Source organism: Ochotona curzoniae, unplaced genomic scaffold, assembly GCF_017591425.1.
Source record: "Ochotona curzoniae isolate NIBS_2020 unplaced genomic scaffold, NIBS_Ocur_1.0 contig_4105, whole genome shotgun sequence".
Taxonomy (NCBI): Eukaryota; Metazoa; Chordata; class Mammalia; order Lagomorpha; family Ochotonidae; genus Ochotona; species Ochotona curzoniae.
Genome location: NW_024466129.1, coordinates 2,787,784 through 2,812,814, shown reverse-complemented (window position 1 = coordinate 2,812,814; position 25,031 = coordinate 2,787,784). Strand labels below are relative to the sequence as shown.

The 25,031-nt window shown below is 49.0% G+C and overlaps 1 protein-coding gene across 1 annotated transcript in view; it reads left to right on the top strand.

Moving 5' to 3' along the window:
• Nucleotides 1-24,357, top strand: part of KIAA0040 (KIAA0040 ortholog) — a 34,009-nt gene extending 9,652 nt beyond the window's left edge. The window contains exon 2 of the mRNA XM_040984304.1: nt 23,259-24,357. Within this exon, the coding sequence (XP_040840238.1) occupies nt 23,377-23,673 (297 nt within the window). The 5' untranslated portion in view covers nt 23,259-23,376 and the 3' untranslated portion in view covers nt 23,674-24,357. The remainder of the gene's footprint in view (nt 1-23,258) is intronic.
• Nucleotides 24,358-25,031: the final 674 nt, after the last annotated feature.

Genomic DNA, 25,031 nt, shown 5'->3' with positions numbered 1-25,031 from the left:
GGGAGAGGAACTTTCTAGTGTATTGCTTTCTATGTAACATAGGATTCCAGAGAAAGCCTTAGGCTACCACATCCTGCTTTATCTCACTTGTATCTGGTGGAGCTGTGCACGGGTCAGTGGTTGCTTTAGTGTCAAAGTTGGAGCATTCCTCACTGACTGAAACAATGACAGTCATCTTTCTGTGCTGTGCCGAGGAGTCATCACCATGGCCCGTTTGGCATACTGGACCCCCTCAAGCCACAGCAGCAATCGCCAGCTCAGATGTTTGCAGGGAAAGCCGACAAAGTGTTCATTGAGCATTCGCTCTGTACAGGCACCATCTTCACCACATGAAACATTATTTAGCTCATCTGATTCCCTCAGCAGTGCTGTGATGCAGATTCTTTTCATCTCTGAGTTGAAGAAGCTGAGGAACAGAGAGGCAAGGGCCTTCCCCACTCAGACGACAAGGAGTGTCAGGGCCTTGGTCTATGCTGCAGTTACCATTTGGCCCAACCGCAAAGAAGCAGTGGTGATGGCTCAGGGGGTCAGATTCCTGCCACCCAACAGGGAGACCTGAAGGTGGCCTCATCCTGGTTGTTGTGAGCATCTGGGGAGTGAACCAGCAGGTGGAGGTTCTGTTTCTCTCTCTTCTCTCGCAAAAAAAGTGAGAAAGACAAACGATAGAAAAGAGCATGATGATGCTGTAAGGAAAGAGGGAGAGCTTCAGGTCAAAGAGAATGTCACATCTACCCTGTGGGGATCTACCCTACAGGCAACCACCCTGTGGACATCTGCCCTGTGGGATGTACCCTACAGGCTTCTACCCTACAGGCACCTGCTTTCCAACCTCTGAGCCACTGCCAAAGCTAGACTGACCTCACCTGAGCCAAAAGTCTCATTTCTTTTCCACAAACCTTATGCTAAATGTGGGTAGTGTTGCTAAATGGGCGAGCTGTGTGTATGTATGAGAGAGAGAGAGACCTTTGAACTTGAGCCAAGTACAACCAGCCTTGGTTATCCAGAGCCTCATACCAAATATGAGATCAGGATGATCACCCCGTTTAAACATATACAAAGAAAGTGTGATTAAGGTAAAGGAGACCAAAACCACATAATTCACTAAAGTTTCTTGAACACAATAATCTGTCTTATGGTCAAATATCAGTATAATTCCCTGAAGGTTCTTGGGGCCCAGCGTGTAGAAAGCCACCACCATTCAAGTTCCAGGCCAAGCACATCATGTGGTTTGGAGGAAGAGAAAAGTCTTCCAGAAGCAGCCTCTTTTCTTCTTCTTTTTGATTTTTAATGTTGTTTACACAGTTGAGAAGGACAAATGCCCCTGTGGACCACTGATTAGAGTGGGGAGGGTCAAGGTATGGAGGAATGTTTCTAATGTTTTCTTTTCTCCTGTGGTTGCAGGGAGGGAAGAGGGGGAGGCCACTCCTAGCTGTCAAACTACAGCAGCACCCGGGGCTGGGGGACAGTCATTTGATGTCTTCTTGATGTGGGAAGGAGTGTTCTGTTACTGGAGTGGTTGTGATGTTTGTTTCATGGAGAAGCAGCCTTCTTCCTTGAGGAGTGCCAGGCATAGCTGGATCACTTGCTGGAACACCATGGCAATGAGGGCAGCTGGTTGGAGAAGGAAGAACAGTGGATCGCCGAGCTAGCAGAGAAAGGTCCTCCACACCTGGGCTGGAGCCGGAGCCACCTTGTTCGGGTTCTTTATCTGAGCATGCTGTGTTTTCTTAAGCAACTTTCTCCATCCTACTTTCAATAGCCTGTTCACAGTGTGGGGTCCCATTCAAATTGCATGTCCAAGAAACTTTCCCTTACCAGCTACTGAGATGTTTTAACTAGTGATGCTTTGTGGTTCTTCTGGGTGGACCATATCCTCCAAAAAAAAAAAAAAAAGATTCCTTGAGTTTTCAGGCTCCATTTTAAGTTACATTTTAAATCCCAGGCGGGTAAGGCGATGTCTACTTCTCATTAGGCAGCATTGTCTGGGGAAGTCTTAGCAAAGAGAGGAGGTCCTCACGTGCAGAATAGGGGCCCAACTAATGTGAACAACAGAGACACCAGGTGCAGGGCTGCAGGACTTGCACCTGACACCAAGAGCATTCACTCAGGGCAGGAAGAAAAATGACAACACAGAAGCAGGGAGGGCTTTGTGCAGTAATGGCCGCGCGATAGCAAACTGCCTAGTCATCCACACGTACGCATGCTTCTCAGTTGGCTTGGCAGCTGGAAATGACCAGATGAAACTGCTTGGTTCAGGCACACTGAAAAGCCAAGAACACAGCTCTTCAGGGTTTCCAGCACCACAGGGACCGTGTCAGTTCTGAGTGATATCAAAGTAGCATCCCATGAGAATAAGGCTGACCTCCCTGGGGACCAGTGATCTTTGGGAAGTCAGCTTTCATCTCTGCTCCCTTAACTGCTTTCTTCTCCATGTCCCGGACCTGACAGTCTCGTCAGAGATTCCAAAGAAACCAGTCACCAAAAGAATGTGCGGAGTGTGCTTAAGCCAAAACGCCCCACCGTTATCTGGCTAAGAATCCTGGGATACTGGGATTCCCATCAACAGGTGGTTTTGCCTGAGCATGCTCTTGTATCTGACCACACCGTTATGTCTGAACCTAGAAACTAGTGGGAAACAGTGCAAGAAGCCCTGAATGGTCTTTAAGCTTCATTTATTTTAAAGAATTACAGAGCAAGAAAGAGGGAGAAAAACTTTCCTTACTTGAACTTACTTCCTTCCATGAATAACTGCTACAGCCAGGACTGAGCTAGGCCAAAGTCAGGACTGAGCCAGGAGCTTCTTCTAGATCTTCCACATGAGTGGGTGGCAGAAGCCCAAGCAATTATGCCTGCATCACTGCTCTTTCCCAAGCCATGAGCAGGAATTTAGAATGGAAGTGGAGCAGCCAGGACATGAGCCAGTGACCATATGATATGCCAGTGTGGCAGCCAGTGGCTTCTTCCACTAAGTTAGTGTTGGTCCAGGCTCAGATACTTAAAGATAAAAGAATTGCCACATCATCTTTCATTGGCTTTGAGACCTTGGACAAGTCATTTAATGTCAGTGAACCTCAAGGTTTCCTTAACTATAAAAATGTTCATTCATTCCTCCAGCACATATTTCCCAAGGGTGAAATATGTCCCAGATGTCAGAGATGCTACGATGGGGACAGATTCCAACTGGGCAAGAAGGGAGTTGATCAAATAAGCCGTTGTCCCAGTGTAGGTGGTGAGCCTGTAGGCACAGCGTAGCTGCAAGCAGGGTTCTGAGCTTTCATGAGGTCAAGTCAGACTGAAGCCCTGGTGGTGGTGATTGGGGTGAGCTTGGGGTGCAGTTGTGAGTTCTAGACAGAGAAGTTGTGGGAAGTCTGAAATCAAGAGAGGAACCACGAAACTCAGTTTAGAAGGAGGAGCCCTTTGTGAGCTCTGAAAGAGGCTGGTTGTAATTGCTTGCTCCTACTTTTGATGTTCTTTGGGCAAAAATGTCGTACAGAGAGCCTCATACTGGGAACTGGGACACTAGAGCACCAGCCAGCCCGTGATGCTGGACAAACTCTTTTGTTTAGGTGGGGTTTTTTTTGTTTGTTTGTTTGTTTTTACCTCTGTCCCTCCCCAATGTAACAGGGCACTGAAGAAATGAATGTTTGCAGGAGGTTTGAAATAATTACAATGAATTAGAAATTTCAGCTCTTGATAGGGTTTTCTGCAATTACAAATAAGCACACATCCGTTCAGGCATCAGTGGGAAGATCGGAGATGTGACTGTCTCCATTCGCCATCCTTAAGGACTGGGAGGTAAACGGTTGTTTCTTTCTGATGAGCTTGGCAATATTTCATTTTTGGTTTGTAATCTGATTTTGTCCAACGGAGAAAGTGTTCTTATTGCACTAATGTGCAATGACTGCCAGGCTGGTGAGGGCAGCCTGCTGTTGAGGCTGGGGTAGGGCTTCATCCTGCAGGGGCCTGAGGTGCGACTTTATGGATGAGATGCGGTGCCAGAAGGCAGCACGGACATGTGGAGCTGATAGGTGTCCTTGCTCACAATTTGGGAGCTTCCCTGGGGCCCACTGGGCTGGCCCTCTGTTATCTCACCAGATTATCTGCCATTCCTTGCCTCCTCTCCTGCTCTTCCTCAGAGGGTCTGTTGCCTGCCATCCCAGGCCCACCCCTGCACACAGCAGCTGCGCGTCCCGGCTCTGGCTGTGCTGTCCCCCCATGTCCAGCCCTCCCTGAGAGGATACATAGCACAGGGGCCCACAAAACATCCACCACTTCTGTGCTGGCCCCTGCCTGCTCAAAACCAAAGCCAGCATTGATCTGTCTCCTCTCTGACTTGGCGACACTTAGCGTTTAATTGCTATTGTGGCTTCTACACTTCACAGCAGGCATTCTCTGCTTATGGAGAACCCGCGTGTGTCTCATTGACGTCACAACACTGGCTGGGGAACGATGTCGGTGCTGTTACCACCTTCCTGTGTGAGAGTGGAGTCTGTGATCTGTGAGCCTTGCTGTGTACCCCCAGTGAAGCCGATGCCAGGAAGAAACCCTTGAGATGGGAACTAGGTCAGGCTCTTCTTGTTCTCCCCTTCAGCAGCACACTGATCGCATAGTAGCTGCTTAGCTAAAACCCTTCTTTGAGATGGGGGAATAACACAAATGGCGTGTTTGATTAATGTAAATAATCATTACCAGTGCTCTTAGCCTCTTTTCTATAAAGGAACTACATGCTTGCAGCATTCTTTTTATTAGAGTAACTCAATAAACAACCCAGAGGGCACACACACATTCCAGTCAAGGGGTCAGTCAAGGGCAGCCTCAGAGCCAGGTAACGCTTCTGCTCACACAAGTGAGCCGAGTCCCACTGCTTTGTGGTGTAGGATGGAATGTGCTTGCAAGGACTTGCTCAGCAGGGAGGACTCCACTGGCCCTTGGGAAGACCCAGGCCACCCAGTGCTGAGCCTGAAGCTGTCAGGTGCAAGGGCTATCGGCTGGCTGTGGGGATGGTGCGGTATCCAGCGATCCATCCTGGGCAGGAAGCAGGAAGACTCCCTCGCATTGCAGTCAAGTTTCTTAAGACTTGTGGACCTCTGAGTCCTTGACAGCACTGAGGAGTCTTTTTTTTTTTTTTTTTTTTTTTGCCATAGCCCTGACCTCCTTGTGGAATAACACCAGTTGTACACTCGGTTTGGTATACAGGCAGCCCTGGTACACATTCTCATGCCTTATCTGTGAGGGAGGCATTCACTTGTGGTTGTTACTTGTTTACTGTGGGAAGAACTGTACCAAAGCACTGAGAGAGAAGCCGCCCTGCCTTCTAGCACTGTCCCCTGTTCCTGTGCGCAGAGGCAGCACGTGCCGAAGTCTTCTTGTATATCCGAGACGTGTCCACGCTTTGGAGATGAAGGAAAGCTGAAGCCAACGGCAGCTGAGTGGTTTCCCCAGGGACACACACTGTTAGACGCCCCTGTGCCCCAAACACATACAATCTGGGTGTCTCCTCCACTCAGGGCTCCAATTGCCCTTCTGCTAATTGACTCATAAAACTGACAAAAGCAGAAAAAAGCCAAAGCAGGGAAGTGAGGAGCAGAGCCCCATGCAGTCCCCACTGGGATCATAACCGCTTGCCCTGTTAGGTCACATAGGGCTGTCTGCTCTTTTTCTGGCTGCTCTGGCCACTCCCATCCCCAGAACCCTCTCCTGCCTTCTAACTGGCTGGGTCAGGGCCCCCACATTGAGATTGTTTTATCAGAGCATCCCACCCAGTCACCTACTCCTTCAAGACCCTGATACCTTTGAGGTGATCTGAGGGAGAAAGCGTGCCTTCTGGGCTGCTAAGGAGAGATAAACTCTGAAGGCAGCCTCAGTCTGGGGACAGCCCTGTGACCGTGCTGGGGAGAGCCCAGGGACTAGACTGAGCTCTGGCTTCTGCTCCCATCTCACCTTACCCCAATGGGCACAGTGCTTTCCAGAAAGTCTTCAGGTGTCCAGGTGTGGATGGAGCAGAGGTCACGGGTCAGGAGGAAGCAAGGGGTAAAAGCAAGGGAAGGATGTGTGTGTGTAGTGTATACGTGTGTGATGTATATATGTGCGTAGTGTGTAGTGTGTGTAATGTATGTAGTGTGTATGTGTGTAGTGTGTAGTATGTATAATGTGTGTATGTGTATTTGTGTAGTGTGTGTATTTGTGTGTAGTATGTGTGTAGTGTCTGTGCAACACTCCCTTGAAATTCCGAGTTTAATCAGTTTCTTTCATCCATCCTTCCAAATCATGCATTTGCAGCACACATCTCTCCTTCCGCCGGGGACTATGTCCTGGGATCCCCCAGCAAGTGTCTGAACCTGTAGACAATACGGACTCTATATGCATACATATGATAAAATTTAACATATAAAGTATGCACATGGGAAGAAATCAACAACAATAACTAACAATACAATGTAATAGTTTATAACAATATACTAAAAGTAATAAAGTAAAACAATGAAAAGTAATACACTGTAATAGAATTGCCAACATCACTACTCTTTGAGGCTATTGTTAAGTAAAATAGGGGTTCCTTAAACACAAGCACTGAGACCCCAAACAGTTGATTGGTAACCAAGACAGTTACTAAGCGACTAACCAGCCGGTAGTGTCCAGTGCAAATGTACTGGGCAGCGGCATGAGTCACGTCCAGGGCAGGATGGAACAGGCCATGCAAGATTTCATCAGCTCATAAGAGCATGCAATTTAAAGCCTAACTGTTTACTTGTAGAATTTTCCATTCAGTATTTTTCTACCACAGTTGGTGGTGGATAACTGAAATCTCAGAAGGTGAACCTGAGGATCAGAAAGGACAACTGAGCCTGCAGGCCCCTGTGGGAGGGACACTCCAGGGATGCAGGGGTGGCTGTTGGGGTGCACTGAAGGATTCAGGGGAGAGACAAGGCAAGCATCAAGGCTTCGCGTTCAGATGACTGCTCTGCAAAGGCATCCCACCCCACAACCTGTCCCTTCAGCAATCTTGTGGGCAGAGGCAGCAGAAACTGCATCAGTGAGTCTGAGAACGTGTGATCATTATCCAAGTCCAAAAGAGGGCTGAAGGGGGCGGGCGGAGGAGGAGCAGCTGGAACCAGATGATGACCAATAAATATGCTAGCTCCTCTGCGTTCATCAATTCTTACTCATTGAAATTGTAATAAGTCACATACAATGCTAGGAATGCAGACACAAAGCCAAGCAGAGAGGACATAAAGGCTCATCTCCAGGAAACATGAGCTCTGCTGTGCAATCCAGCCGCTGAGACAAAGGACAGCCCTTAACCTGGCGACTAGGGAATATGCCACACTGGACATTCCGCAGAGATGAGCTGCTGTTGGAGCGAGAATGTTGCAGTTCACTGCCTCTGTGACTTGGCCTTTGCATTTTAAGCCTTACCATTGCAGCTAGGTAGCTTTGGATTTTAATTGCCTTGAACTTTTTGTTAACATTAAATGAGGGGAGGAAATGGAAAGGAAAATAGAACTGTATCTGTACTGCATTTGAGTTCCATAATTGTGTATCTTTGTCACCCCATTAGTTTTCAGTTATTTCTTCCAGTAAATCTCTCCCCCACCACCAAGGAAAATAATCAGTCAGTCCTTCTTTGCATGCTGCAGAGCTTACACAACTCGAGTTCCCTTCTCTAGCATTAAAGAAAATTGTGCAGCTTTTAATTTCAGGTCTATGTTTTAATCACTGCCTGTGTGGGAGAACCTGCATTGCACAAGGGCTCGCTTGTCTTCTTGCTTTTTGAAAACACACTCTTGGCCTCTGAGAGGCTGTGACATTTGCAAACCTAAGTGTGGGTCACTGCAGTCGGCCAGTAGCTGACCAGTACAGGCACCACCCTATCCCAGCACTCCTCACACATGGGTGACCTCAGAGGCCCCGGCTTTCCAGAAATAAACCTGCACCTCGATGGGCACCACACCCTCCATGGCTGGCTCCAGAATCTTCCACCACACAGTCTTGAGGCATGAAAAGGAGAGCATTGTAACCAAGGTGGTTCACGGTCACCATGGCTACGGGTTTTATTAGCACTAAAACCAGGATGTGGTCAGATGAATACATATGGACAAATGCAAGTGTGCAAGGCGTCAGCGTGAGCACCCACGAATTCTGCATGTTAGAAATGTGGCTCCTAATAACGACGGTCCATTAAAGACCAAGGAGAAAGGGAAGGGAGGGGTGGGAAGGTGGAGCATCAAGTCAGCAACAGAAGCTCGATGCTTTCTGTTTAGCTTCAATGCAACTTTTTGCTGTAAATCCCTACAAATATCACTGCTTTGCATGTATGTTATGTTTTTTCCTTCTCTATGTTATTTCACATGTCTTCACATTTCTTCTTTACATACTCATGCACATATATAAATACATACCCATATTTACCTATATATATATATATATATATATACAAATATACAAAACATATGCAAATTGTATTGGAGAACCAGAGAGAGCTCCCAGTTGCTGGTTTACTCCCTAAATGCCTGTAGCAGTCAGGACTTGGATGGGGCTAGCCAAAGTTGAGAGCCACGAGCCAAGAATGCAGCGTGGGTCACTCACATGAGTTTCAGGGATACAGTTACTACGCTCACAAACTGTCTGCATTAGCAGAGAGCCAGAGCCTGGAGCCAGAGCCTGGAGCCAGAGCCAGGACTAGAACCCAGGTATTGCAGTGTGGAATGTGGGCATCCTAACCACTAGGCTACATGCCCTCCACTCTTCGCAGCAATCATGAGAGAGATCCAGGACAGGGCAAAACCTCCCTGTTGAGGTGAGGAAAGAGTTCCAAAAGCCAACCTGGGGCTGGCACAACAAGCCAATCCTCCGCTTGCAGGGCCACATCCCACGTAGGTGCCAGTTCTAGTCCTGGATGCTGCACTTCCAATCCAGCTCCCTGCTTGTGGCCTGAGAAAACAGTTCCAGGCTCCCTGCTTTAGACCAGCTCAGTTCTGGCCACTGTGGCCATTTGGGGAATGAATCAATGGATGAAAATCCTCTCTCTTTCTCTCTCTCCTATAATTTGGTCTTTCAAGTAATAAATAAATCTTTTTTTAAAAACCCAAATTTTAAAAAGCTTCACTGATGTTTTCCAGGATGAAAGAGAGAGCCAGAGTGCATCTCCCAACTCCATGTTCAGTTAGTGTTCCTCCACAGCACACCTGCTTCTCTGCCTGTGGTCTTCTTTCTAGGGATGTTTTGATATGACCAAAATTTGTCCTGTGACCATCCCTCATCATTTACCCAATTAACCACAGACCAAGTTAAATCAAACTGAGCTTGCAGTCACTAAGTAAGCTTGCCTTTTGTCCTCGTGTGTGTTTTCCAAGCCCTCTGCAATGGCTGTCTCCTGCAGCACAGAAACTAGGTTGGGTAGCCCCTACTCCTGAAGAACTGTGCATACTCCAGAGGCTGCGAGCCTGAAAGGCCTGCAGGGAGCAGGTGGAGGAGCAGAATTGGATGAAGCAGATGTCGGGTAGGGTGATGGAGCGAGAGCAGAGGCTTCTGCAGAGCTCCAGAACCTGCAGCCACATGGGAAGTCAGCATGGTCAGCTCTTAGGTCCAGCTACAGACTGGGATTTTATGTGAAATTGGAGGAGGCAGGAGAAGTGTAAAAACATAAGTGCCTCTGAGTTGGGCATGGCTGCTGCATTGCTGGCGAGCCCTGTGCTGGCCCAGAGGGGTTCTTCCAAGAAGTTTGTGGAAGATTGAATTGAAAAATGAGATGATTTTGGTGCGAAAATATTAAACGGATGCATGGTTTTTCATCACACACATTTCCCACAAACTCTGGTGTGCCCTCCTGTGTGATGCTGCATTGGCCCCAGAAAGGTGTGAGCTCCCTCGGTCACAGAAGACACTTTAACCCAGGGGACATCTCCAGGGTGTGGAGCAGAGGCAGGCTTTCTAATACTGATGGATGATGATTGAACTCCCCACCATTCTAGAAGACCTGTCACCTACAAAGACTCTGTCACCTACAAAGCCACAGGGTCTGAGGATCTAGAGCAGGCTCGGTCCAAGCCTCACTCTGCACTGTGGGAGCTCCGTAGTCTTGGGCAAGTCATTCATCGCTGACAGCCTCTGGTTTCTCATCTGAGTCATGGGGACAGAAAGGTGGCAGGACTACCTCTTGAATTGTTGAGTGAGACCCTATCTGGAAAACTGCTCACACACACACAGTCACCCCTTTAGACTTTCGACTCAGTCCCTCCCTGTGCCCGTATGATGTTTGGTGGCCAAGCCCCTCTGTTGAGGCTTCCTCAAGGCTGAGGGAAGCGAGTGAGCCTTATAGCCCAAAGGATGAGAGGAACGTTGAAAGGCTTCCTGCAGAAATAAGAGCCTGGAGGACGGGAGGGCTGCAGAGGGGAGAAGCAACTGGGAATGGATGGCAACAGCAAGAAGGTGGGGGGAGGCAGGAGGGAGGCAGGCGGGCTGAGTACCTCACCCTCCAGGAACACTGATGTCTCTGCTTATGAAAGACAAGCTCCAGAGGCTTCAGTGAGTAACCCCAGACTCCACACTGCCTTAGTGGTGCAGACAACATTCTTGACTACTGATTTTGTGGTGTATGAGGAAGAGTGTTCCTTGATGCTCTTGGGGGGAAACAGAGGGAGCCTAGCGATTTGCTGATGGCCTATGATGTCACTGACGATCACATTTAGCACAGCTGGAAGCTTCAGGGAGGCAGAGAGACATGGCCACAAGTGACCAGACCCAGGGATGTTAATAAGATGGGCCAGTTGTGCATAGAGTCTGTGGCATGGACTGCTTTGCAGTGTATCAGGGATGAGAAAAGAGGAGAGACAGGGAAAGCAAAGGATGAACAGTTCTGGACCTTCCATAATCATAAAAATAAAGAAAATCCAACTAAAAACCTCTTAAGTTTCTTTGCATTGTTCTTTTTTTTTTTTTTTTTTTTGTTGCTTACATTGTATTATGTAGTACAGTTTTATAGGCGCTGGGGATTCCCCCCATCCCTCCCATACCCCTCCCCCCATGGTGGATTCCTCCACCTTGTTGCATAACCATAGTTCAAGTTCAGTTGAGATTCATTGCTTGCAAACACATGCCTAGCATAAAGTTCAGCGTCTTATTGTCCAGATAAGTTCAGTGGCCTCTTGGGGAGACCTTCTATGGTCTGAAGATAGGTCTAACAGAGCATTGTTCTTAAAGTATTCTCTAATTATTTCCCTAGTATCACCTTTGAAAGGGGAGAGAATTTTTTTTTACCTCATCTGTATTTCCTAGCATGGCTTAATTAATACCTGATTGATTGAAAGATTGACTCATTTGAACCTTGAGTAAAATGAGGCTTTTTAATTTTCTTTTTTGTTGACCCTGAAATAGAGCATATAGTAATTAAGAAGGGATCCTTGGTTATCTGGAAGTCCCAGGCACAATGGGCTCTTTGTAACCCAGCAAAAGCAAGGGAAGAGATTATTTCAGAGCTGATAAGACACACACCCTACTAGCTGCTGCTCTCAGGGATAGGGGACTTGGTTGGTTCTTATTTCCTCTTCAGCAGAGTTTCAGGCTGCAGGGACTGCCTGCACAGGACACTACCTGGCCAGGGCCAGCACCATCCCCTGCTGTGGCTCTTTCCCAAGGATCCCCTCCCCTCCCCTCCCCTCCCCTCCCCTCCCCTCTACTCCCCTCTCCTCCCCTCCCCTCTCCTCCATGAGTATAAAGTGAGTGGAGGTGACATGAGCTAGCTCATGTGAGGAAGACAAGCTACATTCAGGGAAGGGTGAAACCAGAAGGACTGGATAGGAAGCCAGGGCAGAGCCTCAGGTAAGAGACAGTGATGACTGAGCCACAGACATAGAAAAAAGCAGGTGGATTCTGGGTGCATGTTAGTGGTGGAGCCAGCAGGCCAACTTCCGGGGTGGGTATGAGGGCTGGGGATGCCCAGTCGGTCTTGCACCGGCCTGATGTCATAATGACAGCACTTATTGTGTGACCAGCACAGAGCCCTGGTCTTCAGTTATATACAGAGCAGTGAGGACCACAGCTGTTCAAGAGCTGGAGGGGAGTGTGAAAACTCAGTGTGCAAGGACGGAATGTTTGAATGATCCATCACCTGCTGTGCGTGTCTGTGTTCTTGTAACTTTCCAGAGCAGCAGACAGTGAATTCTTACATGAGATCAGCCCTAAGGTAGGTAATCGGCTCTGTAGTAGCTCGAAAGAGGAAGAAATCGAGTCAGAGTGTGTAGTAGGGAGTCAGGAGTCACAGAAGACCTCACAGAGGAGGAGGCTTGGGGAACACAGGAGCCCACGAGGAGGGAGGTGACAACTGTCGCAGCAAGTGGACTATGGGCCAGAGCTCAAGAACATGAGGGGAATGCCCCATGTGGGTGAGCTGAAGGGCAAACCTGTCCTTGCCAAGGAGTCGCAATTATCATGACAAACAGCAAGTTGGGGGAGAAGCAGGCAGTGTGTGATCATACTGGGATTTTAGAAAGATTAATTGAAGAGGTGGCACAATGGCTAATTTGGTTGATCTTCCGCCAGCAAGCTCCAGCATCCCATATGGGCACGGGTTCATGCCCCAGCTGCTCTACTTCCCATCCAGCTCCCTGCTTATCACCTGGAAAAGCAGTGGAGGACGGCCCAAAGCCTTGGGACCCTGAACCTGCATGGGAGACCTGGAAGAGGCTCTAAGCCCCTGGCTTCAAATCAGCTCATCTCTAATTATTATGGCCATTTGCGAAGTGAACCAGTGGGTGGAAAATCTTTCTCTGTCTCTCTCCTCTTTTTAAATCTGCCTTTCCAGTAAAAAAATAAATAAATAAATAAATCTTTAAAAAAAGAGAGAGAAAGAAAGATGAATTAAAGGAAGGAAGCCAAAAAACCGTTAGCAGGCATGGACAAGTATGGTAGCAGTAAATTTTTTTTAGAGATTTGTTTATTTTGAAAGAGTTACAAAGAGAGAGATTTTCCATTGCTTGTTCACTCCCCAGATGACCCCAATGTCCAGGACTAATCTGAAGCCATCAACCAGGCTTCATCCAGGTCTGTCACAAAGGCGGCAGAGGCCCAAGCACCTGGACCATCTTGTACTGTTTTTCCCAGGCCATTAGCAAGGAGCTGGATTGAGCAGCTGGATATGAATTGGTGCCCGTTTGGGATGCCAGCACTGCGGACATCAACTTTAGCAACTGTACGACAGGGACTCAAGTTCTCGCAGCATCACCAGCTGCCTGTCAGTGGGAAACTGGATGAGAAGTGAAGCAGCTGGGACCTGAACTGGCACTTCATGTGAGTTGCATGAGTTCCAAGGCACAGCTTAACCACCATGCCACAAGACCCAGCCCAAGAACAGCTTGAAAGAGGAGGGTACCTCTGCAACCCAGGACCCTTCCACCCTTCTCCCTCCATTCCCACGGAGTTCCCTCGCTTAGGTCTGGCTTGCCATTGATGTTTGCTGTGGTCAGCAGCTCTGCCACCCTCTCTCCTGCATGTGCCAGGCCCATTCTCATTTCAGAGCCTTCAGTTGGCTGTTTCTTATCCTGGGAGGCCCTGCCCTTAGCAGTGTGCACAACAGAATCCATATCATCGCTCCCATCTCAGTTTCAAGTTACACTCTGCAGAGGCCACCGCAGTAGCTTCCTCTGGAGCACTGGTGAAGGAGCCAGGGCTCTGTGTGCACTTGTTTCCCAGTTGTTTTTTCCTATAGACCACATGGATCTTGCTGGGTGTGTCTACAGTGCCTAGAACAGGAACTGACAGCTCCTGGGAGCTCATCAAATACTCTGGCGGGAAGAAGGAAGGGAGAGAAGACAGGATGAGAAATGAGGCTTGCACCCCATTCTACCCAGTAATATGAGATCCATGGAAAAAGGGTAAGGAAATCCTTAATAATTGTGATGCCTGTACATCTTCTAATTCTGAAAGTCACTTTGAAAAAGAACAATAACTGTAATGAGTTAGAATACCCTTATAACAGGAAAAGCAGGGAAGGGGGGATGTCTTTGAATGGAGTCCTAGGTAATAAAAGTCATGACTGCAAAACTGCCCCAACTGCCAGCAAGGCAAACAAAATCATCATTAGCTAAGGAGTCAAGAAATGTTTATTTTGGCCAGCCAATCTGCTTAGGGTCAAATAATCAAGATTCACATTTATTGCCCCGCCAGGCTCTGAGGCTCTCAGTTCCTGCCGGTTCATTTAATCCTCACAACCCCCAGTTCTTAGCAACACCATTTTACAAATGAGAAAACAGAGCCCTGGAGAGGGAAACCTGCTATGGGGTGTGGCTCAGGAGTGGCAGGGCCAGAATTCCAACCCAGCAGGTCAGGACCCAGAGCAGGACACCCAGGCCTTCTTGGCGAAGCTGCACTGCAGGGCGGTGGTGGGGCTCCTCCTCCTGCCGTTAGGAGCATCACCACCTTAGTTTTTGGCCACTTGTGTCAGTCATGACAGACTAAACCAAGGCCTCCTCCCAACAGAAACCGATTGCTCACAAGTTGCAGTGTTCCCTAGGTCAGCACAGAAGCCCTGCTCACACAGTCACTCAGAGATGCCTTGCATCTTGCTGCCCCCAGGCCTTGTGGAGTCCATTGGTAATCCTACTGCACCTGGCTGGCTGAGGAGCAAGGAGAGAGAGTGCATGAGAGCCTGGGGGAGACTTCAGGAGCCATGAACCCTCTGCCACACTGGGTCACATGACTCACAGAGCTCTGGGAGGGTCAGGAAGGTAGCATGGTGGTGAACATCTTCCACAGCACTGCCTCAGGGTTTGTTTTAAGGCCTGTTGTGGGGGTTACCTGGACCAAGGGTGAGCTAGCTGTCAGCAGCCCAATTTGAATCTCGTCTTGATCTTACCAGCCATCAGCAGGTGACCCTGAACAAGAGACCCCATGTTTCCCCTCATCAATAAAGTGAAAAGTCCAACCAGATGGCCCATCTTAGAAGCCTTCTAATCCAGACCATCTATATTATAAAGCATCATTTATTATTTGTAACAACCTACAGTGCCCTAATCATTTTAAATTGATCTATGTGTGCTTTTGTTCAAAATTGCAACTGCAATTATAATATTGATTCAGAAGGAAAATGCTATCTATTTTCCTTTGCTGCTCACTATCTAGTTCCGCACCATATAATGCACACTCTAAGGAGACATGGGAACCTCCAACTCTTTATTAGGAATAGTTATTTGAAGCAATTAAATTGGGGAAAATAGAATGCCTAGAGCCAGATGTAAGTAAATAACGTAATGGGTTACAAGCAAAGGATTTGCCGTGACTTGCTCACTCTAAGAGATGTGGTGCTGAGCTGTCTTAGAGGGCACCTGAGCAGGCCAGGTTAGAAGGTGAAAACCACCAAGAAAACGTATGCCTGGGACAGTAGAGTTAGTAAACACTCACTGAGGGTCCACTGCCTGTCCTACCTGCCAGAGGACCTGGGGGTCCCAGTTGTAGCTGTAGTATTTTCATAACCAGAGGGATTTTTGCAAGGCAAGGCAATTTATGAGCCAGGGTAAGGTTTAGACAGGCAAGGTGGAGAGACCTGAGAGCAATGCTTGAACCCCTAGCAAAGGTGGCAGGAAGTCAGGCAAACTATTAGATAGGATTCATATCAGAGGAAAGCAGGAAAAAAAATACATGCATGGATATGTGTGTTTGTGTGTCTGTGTGCATGTTTGTTTCAGACATAGCGACATCAGAGGAGGTCTGGGGCTAGCGCACAGCTCGGGACCCTCCTCCTGTCCTGCCTGAGACCTCCCCACCCTTATCCACTGGAGAACCTCTGAGCCACACCACACATCCCCTCCACCGTCACATCCCCCTCATCCTGAACAACGGAAGTCATCTCCTCCCTTCTGGCTTCTCAAAACCCAGTGAAGGTTTCTTTATGAATCTCTCCCGTCTTGCCTTGAAATGCTGGGGTTTCTCACACCACATGCCAGCCTGTAACATGTCTTAACGAGGCGCAGTGGTGGCGGGCTACCTGCCTCATGGACACCACAAGACCCGCCTCTGCCCTCCTACTGCTCTGTCCTCTCAGATTCTTTTCAGGAGAAGCTCGGAGTCTGATTATCTGTTTGATAAAAAAGCACATGACATGTGCTATCCCCCTGTGTTCCCAGGTTCTCAGAGGGCCAGGAGGGACAATGTGTGGTGCATTCACAGTTGAACTCAACTCTAAATTTTAGAGACACTTCACTTGAGAAATCATCTAAAGGTCGAGGGAAAATATGCCAAGCACCTTGTTTGGAAATGCTTTAAAATGAATTTATCCTGTGTTGCAAGATTTACCAGACAAGTGTTTGCTGGTTTTGTTGTTCAGTGTTCAGCTCTGCCCGCAGCCTCCCTGGCCTCCCTAATGGGTCATGGTGGCCTGTTAGCCATGTTCCTGCATCTGTTCATAGCACGTGCATGTGTCTGTATAGTTCTCTGATGACTTGGCTGCTGCGTTAGACTGAGCGCTATGAGGCTGGGGTCTGGTGTGTTGGGCCCTCTGTGTAGCAGCACTTCTGAATCAGTGTCCAGTGCCTGTGTAGACCCTGCCCTGGCCGCTGTTTGCCCTCCATCGCTTTCCAGGGCTGACCCCTCTGCTGTGCTGCTCCCATATCCTCTGCACAAAATTCAACCACATGACTCTTGCCTTCCCTGTATTTCTACTTTTTGTATTTTTCCTGCTTCCTAGACACAGAGGCGCTGTGAATCATGCACAGGGCCAGATCCGTAATGAAAGCACAGTGGATTTTAATTACCCTGATAAAATATGGCCTCCAGGAAAGCAGTTCTGGCCTGGAGACCCTGACTACACAGAGCAACAAGTGCCACCTCAGGAAGCTCCTGGAGGCTGGACAAAGTGCTACTGGGCATGCCTCCTCCTGCCCATAATTCATACATTCCCTCATTCATCACGATGCTCCATGCTCAGACACGAGGGTCATCTGCTTAGCTTCCTTATCCCGGGGTTCTTGAGCCTGACAAGTATCCACCAGTATTTGGGCTGTTTGCTGCAAACACAAATCCCTGGGCCCACCCCTGAGTTACTGAGTCAGGGTCTCCTGGGATGTGTCAGAAATCTCTCTCTCTCTAACTCACTCCACCCTGGTCTACAATCGATCCCGCTGCCACTGTGCATCCTTGAGTAGAAGGGATAGAGCTAAACCCATGCAGATCCCAGCACGAGGCAGGAAGCATAGTGCAGGATGTGAGGAAAGACCCATAACTTTCAGTGATAATGTGGTCTCACACACGTGCCCAGGATCCACAGCCACAGCCAAGGACTCGCTTGAGGTTCTGGTGGAGACTGGAGCTTCCAGCTCAGCCCACCCTCCACTGCAGAGTCGGGTCTCATCCTGTTACCACTGACATTTTTAGAGAGCAATGACTGACAACACTGCTGTGGAACTTTACATGGATTCGTATTTCATGCGATAAACTGGGGCAGTGATAAGCAAAGCAGAATGCAAAGCAGGTGCCACACTGCCACAGCTTCGGGCTCTCAGCAACCGGGCCAGGCCTCCATAGGGAATGACTCAGGCTAAGTGCACTGCCAGGTTCCCAAAGCCTGGGAGAGAGGCCAGGGATCTGCAGACAGCCTGTCCTCTTGAGGCTTACCCATGTGTGAGTTCAGCAATCCTCCAGACACCGCCATATTCCCAAGTGACTCTTTATCCTGTTGCTGGATGCCCGAGTCTGCAGTTATATCCAGGGACCTGTGCACCAGCCATGAGCTAGAAGGTTCTTTGGGATGCACTTTCCATTCAAATTGGATTGGGTCCTGTGGCAATGAGGATGAGGTTTACAGGTGAGCACTGTGGAAGAAGAGTTCAAGAGCAGAGTTCATCCATTGTTGCTTGGGGATGACCCCTAGTTCATGGATTACATTTCTATATCATTTTACAGTTTACAAGATACATGAAAGATACTGAGTTCTTTTAATCCTCAAATCTCTTCACAAGGGAAGCTTCACTTTATAGCTGAGATTTGGTCATCTACTAGGATTGTGCCGGTGAGCCCACGGCTCAAACCCCAGGTCTGATGGCTCCCATATCACTGTTGTACATCAGCACCTCAGACACAGGCAGGTGCTTGTACATGGGTGGGTGGAAGCTAGGGAAGGGAGAATAAAGGATGGCTCTCCCTAGCTGGACACTACAGAGAATAATGGAAAATAACTATTCTCCTTGTCTCTCTCCTCATATCATCTCAACCACAATCAAATGAGGTTAGTTGCCACCTATTGCTGGTTTCCAAGACTGGGTACTTTCTTTTTGACACTGTCAGCAGTTCTTGCAGAATGCCAACCCAAGGAAAAGGTTTCCCAGAGTGCATTTCTAGGACCCAAAGTGTGGCCGCTTTTGCACAACAATCTGCACAAGCACTAACTCTTAATTCATACCACCAAGGAGATACGTGATTGTTTCCTAGAATTGCTAATAATACGAGGCTCATAAATACTAATGAAATACTATAGATTAGCAGGGCTCAGCAAGTAACCTAAGGGCCTAGAAGAGAATTTTGGCTCATATAAAGAATACCTTTTAAACAAATTTTGCCCCAACTAGGTTCCCAAATGTTAATGAATACTCTCTGGCTGTAAGGAGAGCAGACTCCAATAAGTACCTCCAGTGCACAAGAGAATTTTTTACTTAGCTTTAAGCTTGAAAAGAAATCTGTTTATTCAAAGGCTATTTTAGGGGCCCAGGGATGGACCAGTTTACAACAAAGGTTGGGAAGGGTGAGAGGGCCCAGGACATGGAGATAAGCGCTTGATTCAAAGCATGCTTCAGTTCCAGCCTCGAGCAGCCTGAGTCGGGACTCACTCTCTGGCTTTGTCTTTTATGGTGTGATGCTTCGGTGATAGTAACTGCTCAGGAACAAGTGAGGCTCCCCAATGCCAGAAACCCTATCACTGTGATTCTTTACAAACCCCAGCACAGTCTCCCCAGCTAGGCAGCAGCACACACTGGTATGCTTGAGGACCGGATCTGCGGTGGGCTGGCTGGGCAGGGCCTCAGCAGCATGTTGGTTTGTGTGAGATATGGGGCTGGAAGGAACTGACCAGGCAGATGCATCAATGTGCATTGGCTGGTTCAGGTGACAGACCAAACCTGACCCTGCACTGGCTGGTACACACAAGTCAAGTTTGAAATCAGCCCAGGTGAAGTTTGCCCAACTGCATCACAGGACTCAGACTTTGGCCACTGGGAAAATCACAGGATGTGTAGTCTGACCTTGGAAAGCATGAATCAAGACTGGGCCTCCTCAGTTGCTGATGCCTGTGCAATGGACAGCACACCCAGATGCACATGGGGCCCTGACAGCCAGATGATCTAGGCCAGCAGGGGCTATCAACTGCCTCATCAGAGGATGGAAAGCAGAACAGGTTGGAGAATTCTCCTAGCCAAGCTTTGCAGCATGTTCCTGAGTCTGTGGATGCACTTTGTCAACCAATAGACTTTGGAGAGATTTTCTCAACCCTGGAACAATGAAACCAACAACTTCTCACAATTATCAAAACCACTCCAGTAACATCCTCAGAACATTCTTCCCCATGTCAGGGTCTGTAAGGCGTCATCAAAGGACCATCCCTGGTCCTGGCACTATGGTTCAATGCATAAATCCTCTCCTTGTATGCCACTGTGGTCCTGTATGGGTACCTCCTGGATGCTCTACTTCCCTTCCAGCTCCCTGCTTGTGGCCTGGGAATGCAGCAGAGGACGGCCCAAAGCCCTGGGACCCTGCACCCACATGGGGAACCCGGAAGAAGCTCCTGGCTCCTGGCTTCGGATCAGCTCAGCTCTGCCCATTGCAGCCACTTGAGGAGTGTACCAGCAGAAGGAAGATCTTTCTCTGCCTCTTCTGATCTCTGTAAATCTGACTTTCCAATTTAAAAAATACCTTTTTAAAAAAACAAATGAAAAAGACGCCATCCCCATGTGCTGATGTAGTTTCACAGCAAGGAACAGCTCTCTCTCCTCCTCTCAGACCCTGTAGACACAGAAAAAAACTGAAACGTGTCCCATGCACCTTCCTCCCCCAAATGGGTGTGCACCCCTCTAAGCTATGTAAATAATATTAAAATATTAAAAAGAAAATAAAATAAAAACACCAAGATCTAACAGCATAGTACATATTAGGTGCTCAATGGATGAAGAGATCTTGTGAGCACTCCTCTCCAGCTTTTCAGATCTGACTTTTTCCTGAAGGTTTTTTTTTTCAGATCTTTCCTTTTTCCTAAGCATTCAGAGTCGTTACCTCCCCTAATAACTACAACCACACCCAGCCACAACATAGCTGTTCTAGCTTCTCTTCTAATCCTTCCCCTTCCCACTGAGTCCCAGGCTCACAAGACTCTCTGTTCTCCTGCTCACCTTCTACAACTCTCTCTGCCTGGAATGTTTGAACATTCTTTTCATCCATGTTTCTCTGCCAAAATCCTGTTCATCTTCCAAAGTCCTTCCTGAGTGGCTCCACCTTCATGGAAGCCTTGTCAACATCCTTGCTCTCTTCCTGGCTGAATTCAAAAGCTGGCCCACAATGCCCCCTGTTCCCCACAGGGATGGGCAGGTCTCTTGGCATGAAATAATTTGTCAACAACATGGTTGTGTTTTCCTCCAATGTGAATCCCAGAATACTGTTCACAGAACACGTGGCCTTAGGAAAGCCAGGATCCAGTTAAAGGAAGGCATCCAAAGGGCTCCTGCAGTAGAGCAGAGATATCCCTTTGGATCAGGCCATACAAAGGCCCTTGAAACAGGAAAGGGAGAGTCTAAAACAGAGGGAACTAGTGAGAATGCTAAAGGGGTCTCAGGTGTGCCAGGAGCCTGGCGTGTTGGCGGTGTGTGGGCAGACTCACGTCATGGGGTCTTGCCAGACCTGCAGAAGGCTCAGCCAGAGTCCTCTGTGAAGGGCATGACTTCTCATGATGCTTCCCTTTGTGGCGTGTCAAATTTCTGTTGGGGCAGCCATACGCTTTCCATAAACTTGCACTTGGCCAGTTATTGATTTTTAATGTTTGTGTATTTAGGAAGTAACAGACAATGGGAAGAAAATCCCCTTGCAGTCTTTTCCACAATAGACTGGGATAAACATTGAGGTCAGCCTGGGAAGTAGCCAAGTATTCTAAGATTCTGTAAATCCTGGGCTGCTTTCCAAAGTGGGTTAATTCCTTGCAAAGGAATAAGAAGCCACAAGGCAGTGCCTGTGAACAGCTGACACCTGTCTGGAGCCAAGCTCCCCAGAATGAACAAGGAATCACTCACTCATCCCCGTGTGACCTCTGCCTCCATCACTCATCCCCGTGTGACCTCTGCCTCCATCTCTCCAGCTGTAGGCTGCAAGATTATCAATGCCCATGGTAATGAAGAATATATGAACTAACAGTGTCAAGTGCCTATGTGGTAACGGCTTCATAAAAGATATCCAGAATCATTATTGTCATCCTACAGCAAAACTTCAGGCTGTGTGAGCCAAGTGGCACAGTGCTAGGTGCCAATTTATACAACTGCACACATTTTATATGTAATTTCATGGGGAGGGACCAGATGCTGCAAGACTGGGACTGAGATTAGGTAGGGCTTTGATGGGCAGTGGGCCCTGAGTCTATGGGGCATTTATTATGGTATTCCAGGAATTAGTCCTTTTTTTCCCCTAAGATTGATTTATTTTTATTGGAGAGGCAGATTTACAGAGAGACAGAAAGATGTTCTATCCACTGGTTCACACCCCAGTGGCTACAGCAGCCAGAAATGAGCTGATCCAAAGCGAGGATCCAGAAGCCTCTTCTGAGTCTCTCACATAAGTGCAGGTTCCCAAGGCTCTGGGCCATCCTTCACTGCTTTCCTAGGCCACAGGCAGGGAGCTGGATGGAAAGTGGACTAGCTGGAACATGAACCTGAGCCCATTCAGGATGACACTTGCAGGTGAAGAATTAGCCAATTGAACCATCCTTCCAACCCCAGGAATTACCACTACTCGGGAAGGCCACGCATGGCTCTAGAGCAAAGCTACAGAAGGAAACCTGAGCTGACCTTGAACTCTGGACTCGGCTTCCATGGGGCCTGGATCTGTAGACATGACAGCAGCTTGTTTTCAAGTTAAAATACATGTATAAGCAATGAGAAAAGTATCAAGTGAAACCCAAGAACCTAGTACCATTGTTGTCAGCCCCAATGCCTCCTGTCACCCAGCATCCTGGAAGAGCCTAGGCGTCCACTGCATCTCTGTGCAGCCTCGCCTGCATCACTTTATTACCCTGGCCCACAGATTCTTTACCTTCAGCGGAATGCCTAAAACTCAGTGGCTTGTTCACAGTTAGGGCCATGGCAGTGTCTGGCATCAGAGGTGTCTTAAATCTTCGGTCATGTTGCACCCTCAAGGTTTTGTTGTGACACAAGCTCCTGTGGATTCCAGACCAAAGATACTTTGCAAGACTTCTTCCTCCCAGCTAATCCTGAAGATGTGTGTGGAGAGGCAAAGGGTGATGTGAGAAGGGGGCTGCTCTGCCAAAGAAAGAGAATAGCCCTTGCTGTCCAGCAAGCTCAGGATGGGCACAGGGGAGCATCCAGGGACCCCAGCCAACGACCGACGGTCATGGCATCTTTGCCACTGAGAAGAAAAGGACCAGGCCAAGATGGAACACAATATTTGCTGAAGCAACAGGAAATAGAGATGAGCAATGGGGACAGGAAGGTGGAAAGCAGAAGGAACCAACGAATGATGCCCTGTTCTCCAGCCTTGGGAGAGAGCGCGCCTGAGGCACAGGAGGGGAGGGCAGCAGGGGAAGGGGCATGCCGGACAATGTGGAAGCTGGGAGCGGCTGGGTAAGGACCAGGGACAACCTCGCCTGGGGAGCTCTAAGCCCCCTGCCTCGGGCCCTTCAGCTCTCACAGCCACTGGAAATGGTAAGCCAGGTTCCTGGCCTACATGACCTGTGTGTTCTGGGCAGCTGCAGCTGTAGAGGCTTCCCTGAGTCTGCCCGTGCCTAGAACACTGGCTGCCTTGGTGCTCTGACCACAGGTGTGGGCCACACTGATATGCTGTTCACTTCTGTGTGCTGAACTCCAGGTCGTGGGGGAGAAGGCAAGCATTAATTATTGCTTGTTGACTTAGCGCATGCATGCATTCTCAATATCGAGTCTCGGTATAGTTTCAAGGAACTCTGTTAATCCCCCAACCTCTTCCCCCTTCCCCTAAGCCTAAATTTTATGTTATGAAAATCATAGGCGTCTCCACCACATTTTTTTAATTGTCTGTTTTCATCTCTTGAGGTGCTATCCATGGCATGCCTAAACCACCAGCTGAAAGAGGAATAAATTACAAGGGATCCAAGCCACACCCCGTCGAGCCCAGACCTCGCCAGCGAGCCGGCCCTGCACAGCCAGCAGCATGGAGAAGATCAGCGCCTTCTTCAATTCCATCTGGAACACCATCTTAGTCAAGCACCAGGAGGGGCTCTTCAACACCATCTGCCTGGGCATCCTCCTGGGGCTGCCACTGTTGGTGGTCCTCACGCTCATCTTCATCTGCTGCCATTGCTGCTGGAGCCGGCCGGGCCAGGGCAGCCGGCAGCCAGAGGCAAACAAGAAGAAAAAGAAGAAAAAGAAGAAGGATGAAGAAGACCTCTGGATCTCCGCACAGCCCAAGCTCCTGCAGATGGAGAAGAGGCCGTCCCTGCCTGTCTAGGTGTGCAGGAAGCCTCTGAGTCCTCCCTCCAGGGCTGAACCTCTTTCGGACCACTCAGAGGCTGGGAAGCCGAGTTCCTGTAGGGACACAGTCCCATCCACAGTGAACTGCTGACCCGAGGAGCGAGCCTCCAGCTGCACCTTCTCCTGAAGCATGCGGGCGACTCTCAGGCCACTGTTGGCAGCTGCCAGCCCATTGCAGTGCACTTTACTGCACACCCGGGCATGTTTTCCATCCTTTACTGACTTACCCTGGGCACAAACACACAGGAAAACTTATCCATCCAGCCTGATACAGCGCCTGGGTACACACACACACACACACGCTTATCCAGGTGAGAGGTACGTGGGAAGGTGCACTCCGTTCCTCAGATGCCCACTGACTGTGTCCTTCTTACAAAACCGCGCATTGTGCACTGCTGCAAAAACGTCTTGTGGGAGGGCCTAGCCGGATTAAGGCACATGCTGGCAATCCTGTTACCAGGTGAAACCCCTCCGCGCCACGCATCCCACTCGGGTTGGAGGGATGTGCTGTGCTGGTGGTGCTGTACCTCCAAAGCCCGTGGCTAGAAATGCTCACACGTGGACACTGCAACCTGGTACAGTCCCCGCTGTGCTGTGTCCTCATGCAACACCCCTCCTCCCCTTCCCCCTGCAGAGTAGCCTGCAAAGTGCAGAGGGAGGGCTCAAACTTCTCAGAAAGTTCTTTTCTTGCAACTCGTGACAAGGTTCTCGTTCCCACGGAGAGGCACTTCCTGTGGCCCGTGTTCTCGCCCTGCTCCCCGTCACCCCACAAGGTGCCTTTTCCAAGTGCAAACCAAGCATTCTTAGCAGTGACTGCTAGGAAGCCGCCCATGCACACTTGTAGTCGTGACCCTGTGCAGTGCATCACGGAGGGGAGGGGGCAGGCACTGCTGCATTTGAGCAGAGCAGCGCCTGTGTAGGCAGATGTTTCCACAGGGAGGAAGCTGGGACAGTCACACAGAAGCTACTGGAAAGGATTTGCCATGAGTGCAGGGTGTGTGCGGGTGGGAGACAGAAGGAATGCAGTGGAAGGTAGGACGGAACCAGAAGCAAGAGTATTTATTTATTCAAAAGCTCAGGCAAGTGCCTTCAGCACGGTCGGTACTCATGAGTGCGGTTGCCGGTGAGTGTGCGATGTGTGAAGGGTCTGCCCTCAATACCTCAGTGACTCCCCAAGTGACCTTCCCTTGCCATCCATCCACTGTCCGGTGTCAGGCCCAGCAGGACAGGACATGCGGAAGTGAGGGGTGGTTGGCACGTGCACCCCGAGCTCTATGCAGAGCTGCCAACAAGACACAGCGAGTCATGTAGAGCGTCTCCCAACAGGGCTGAGGT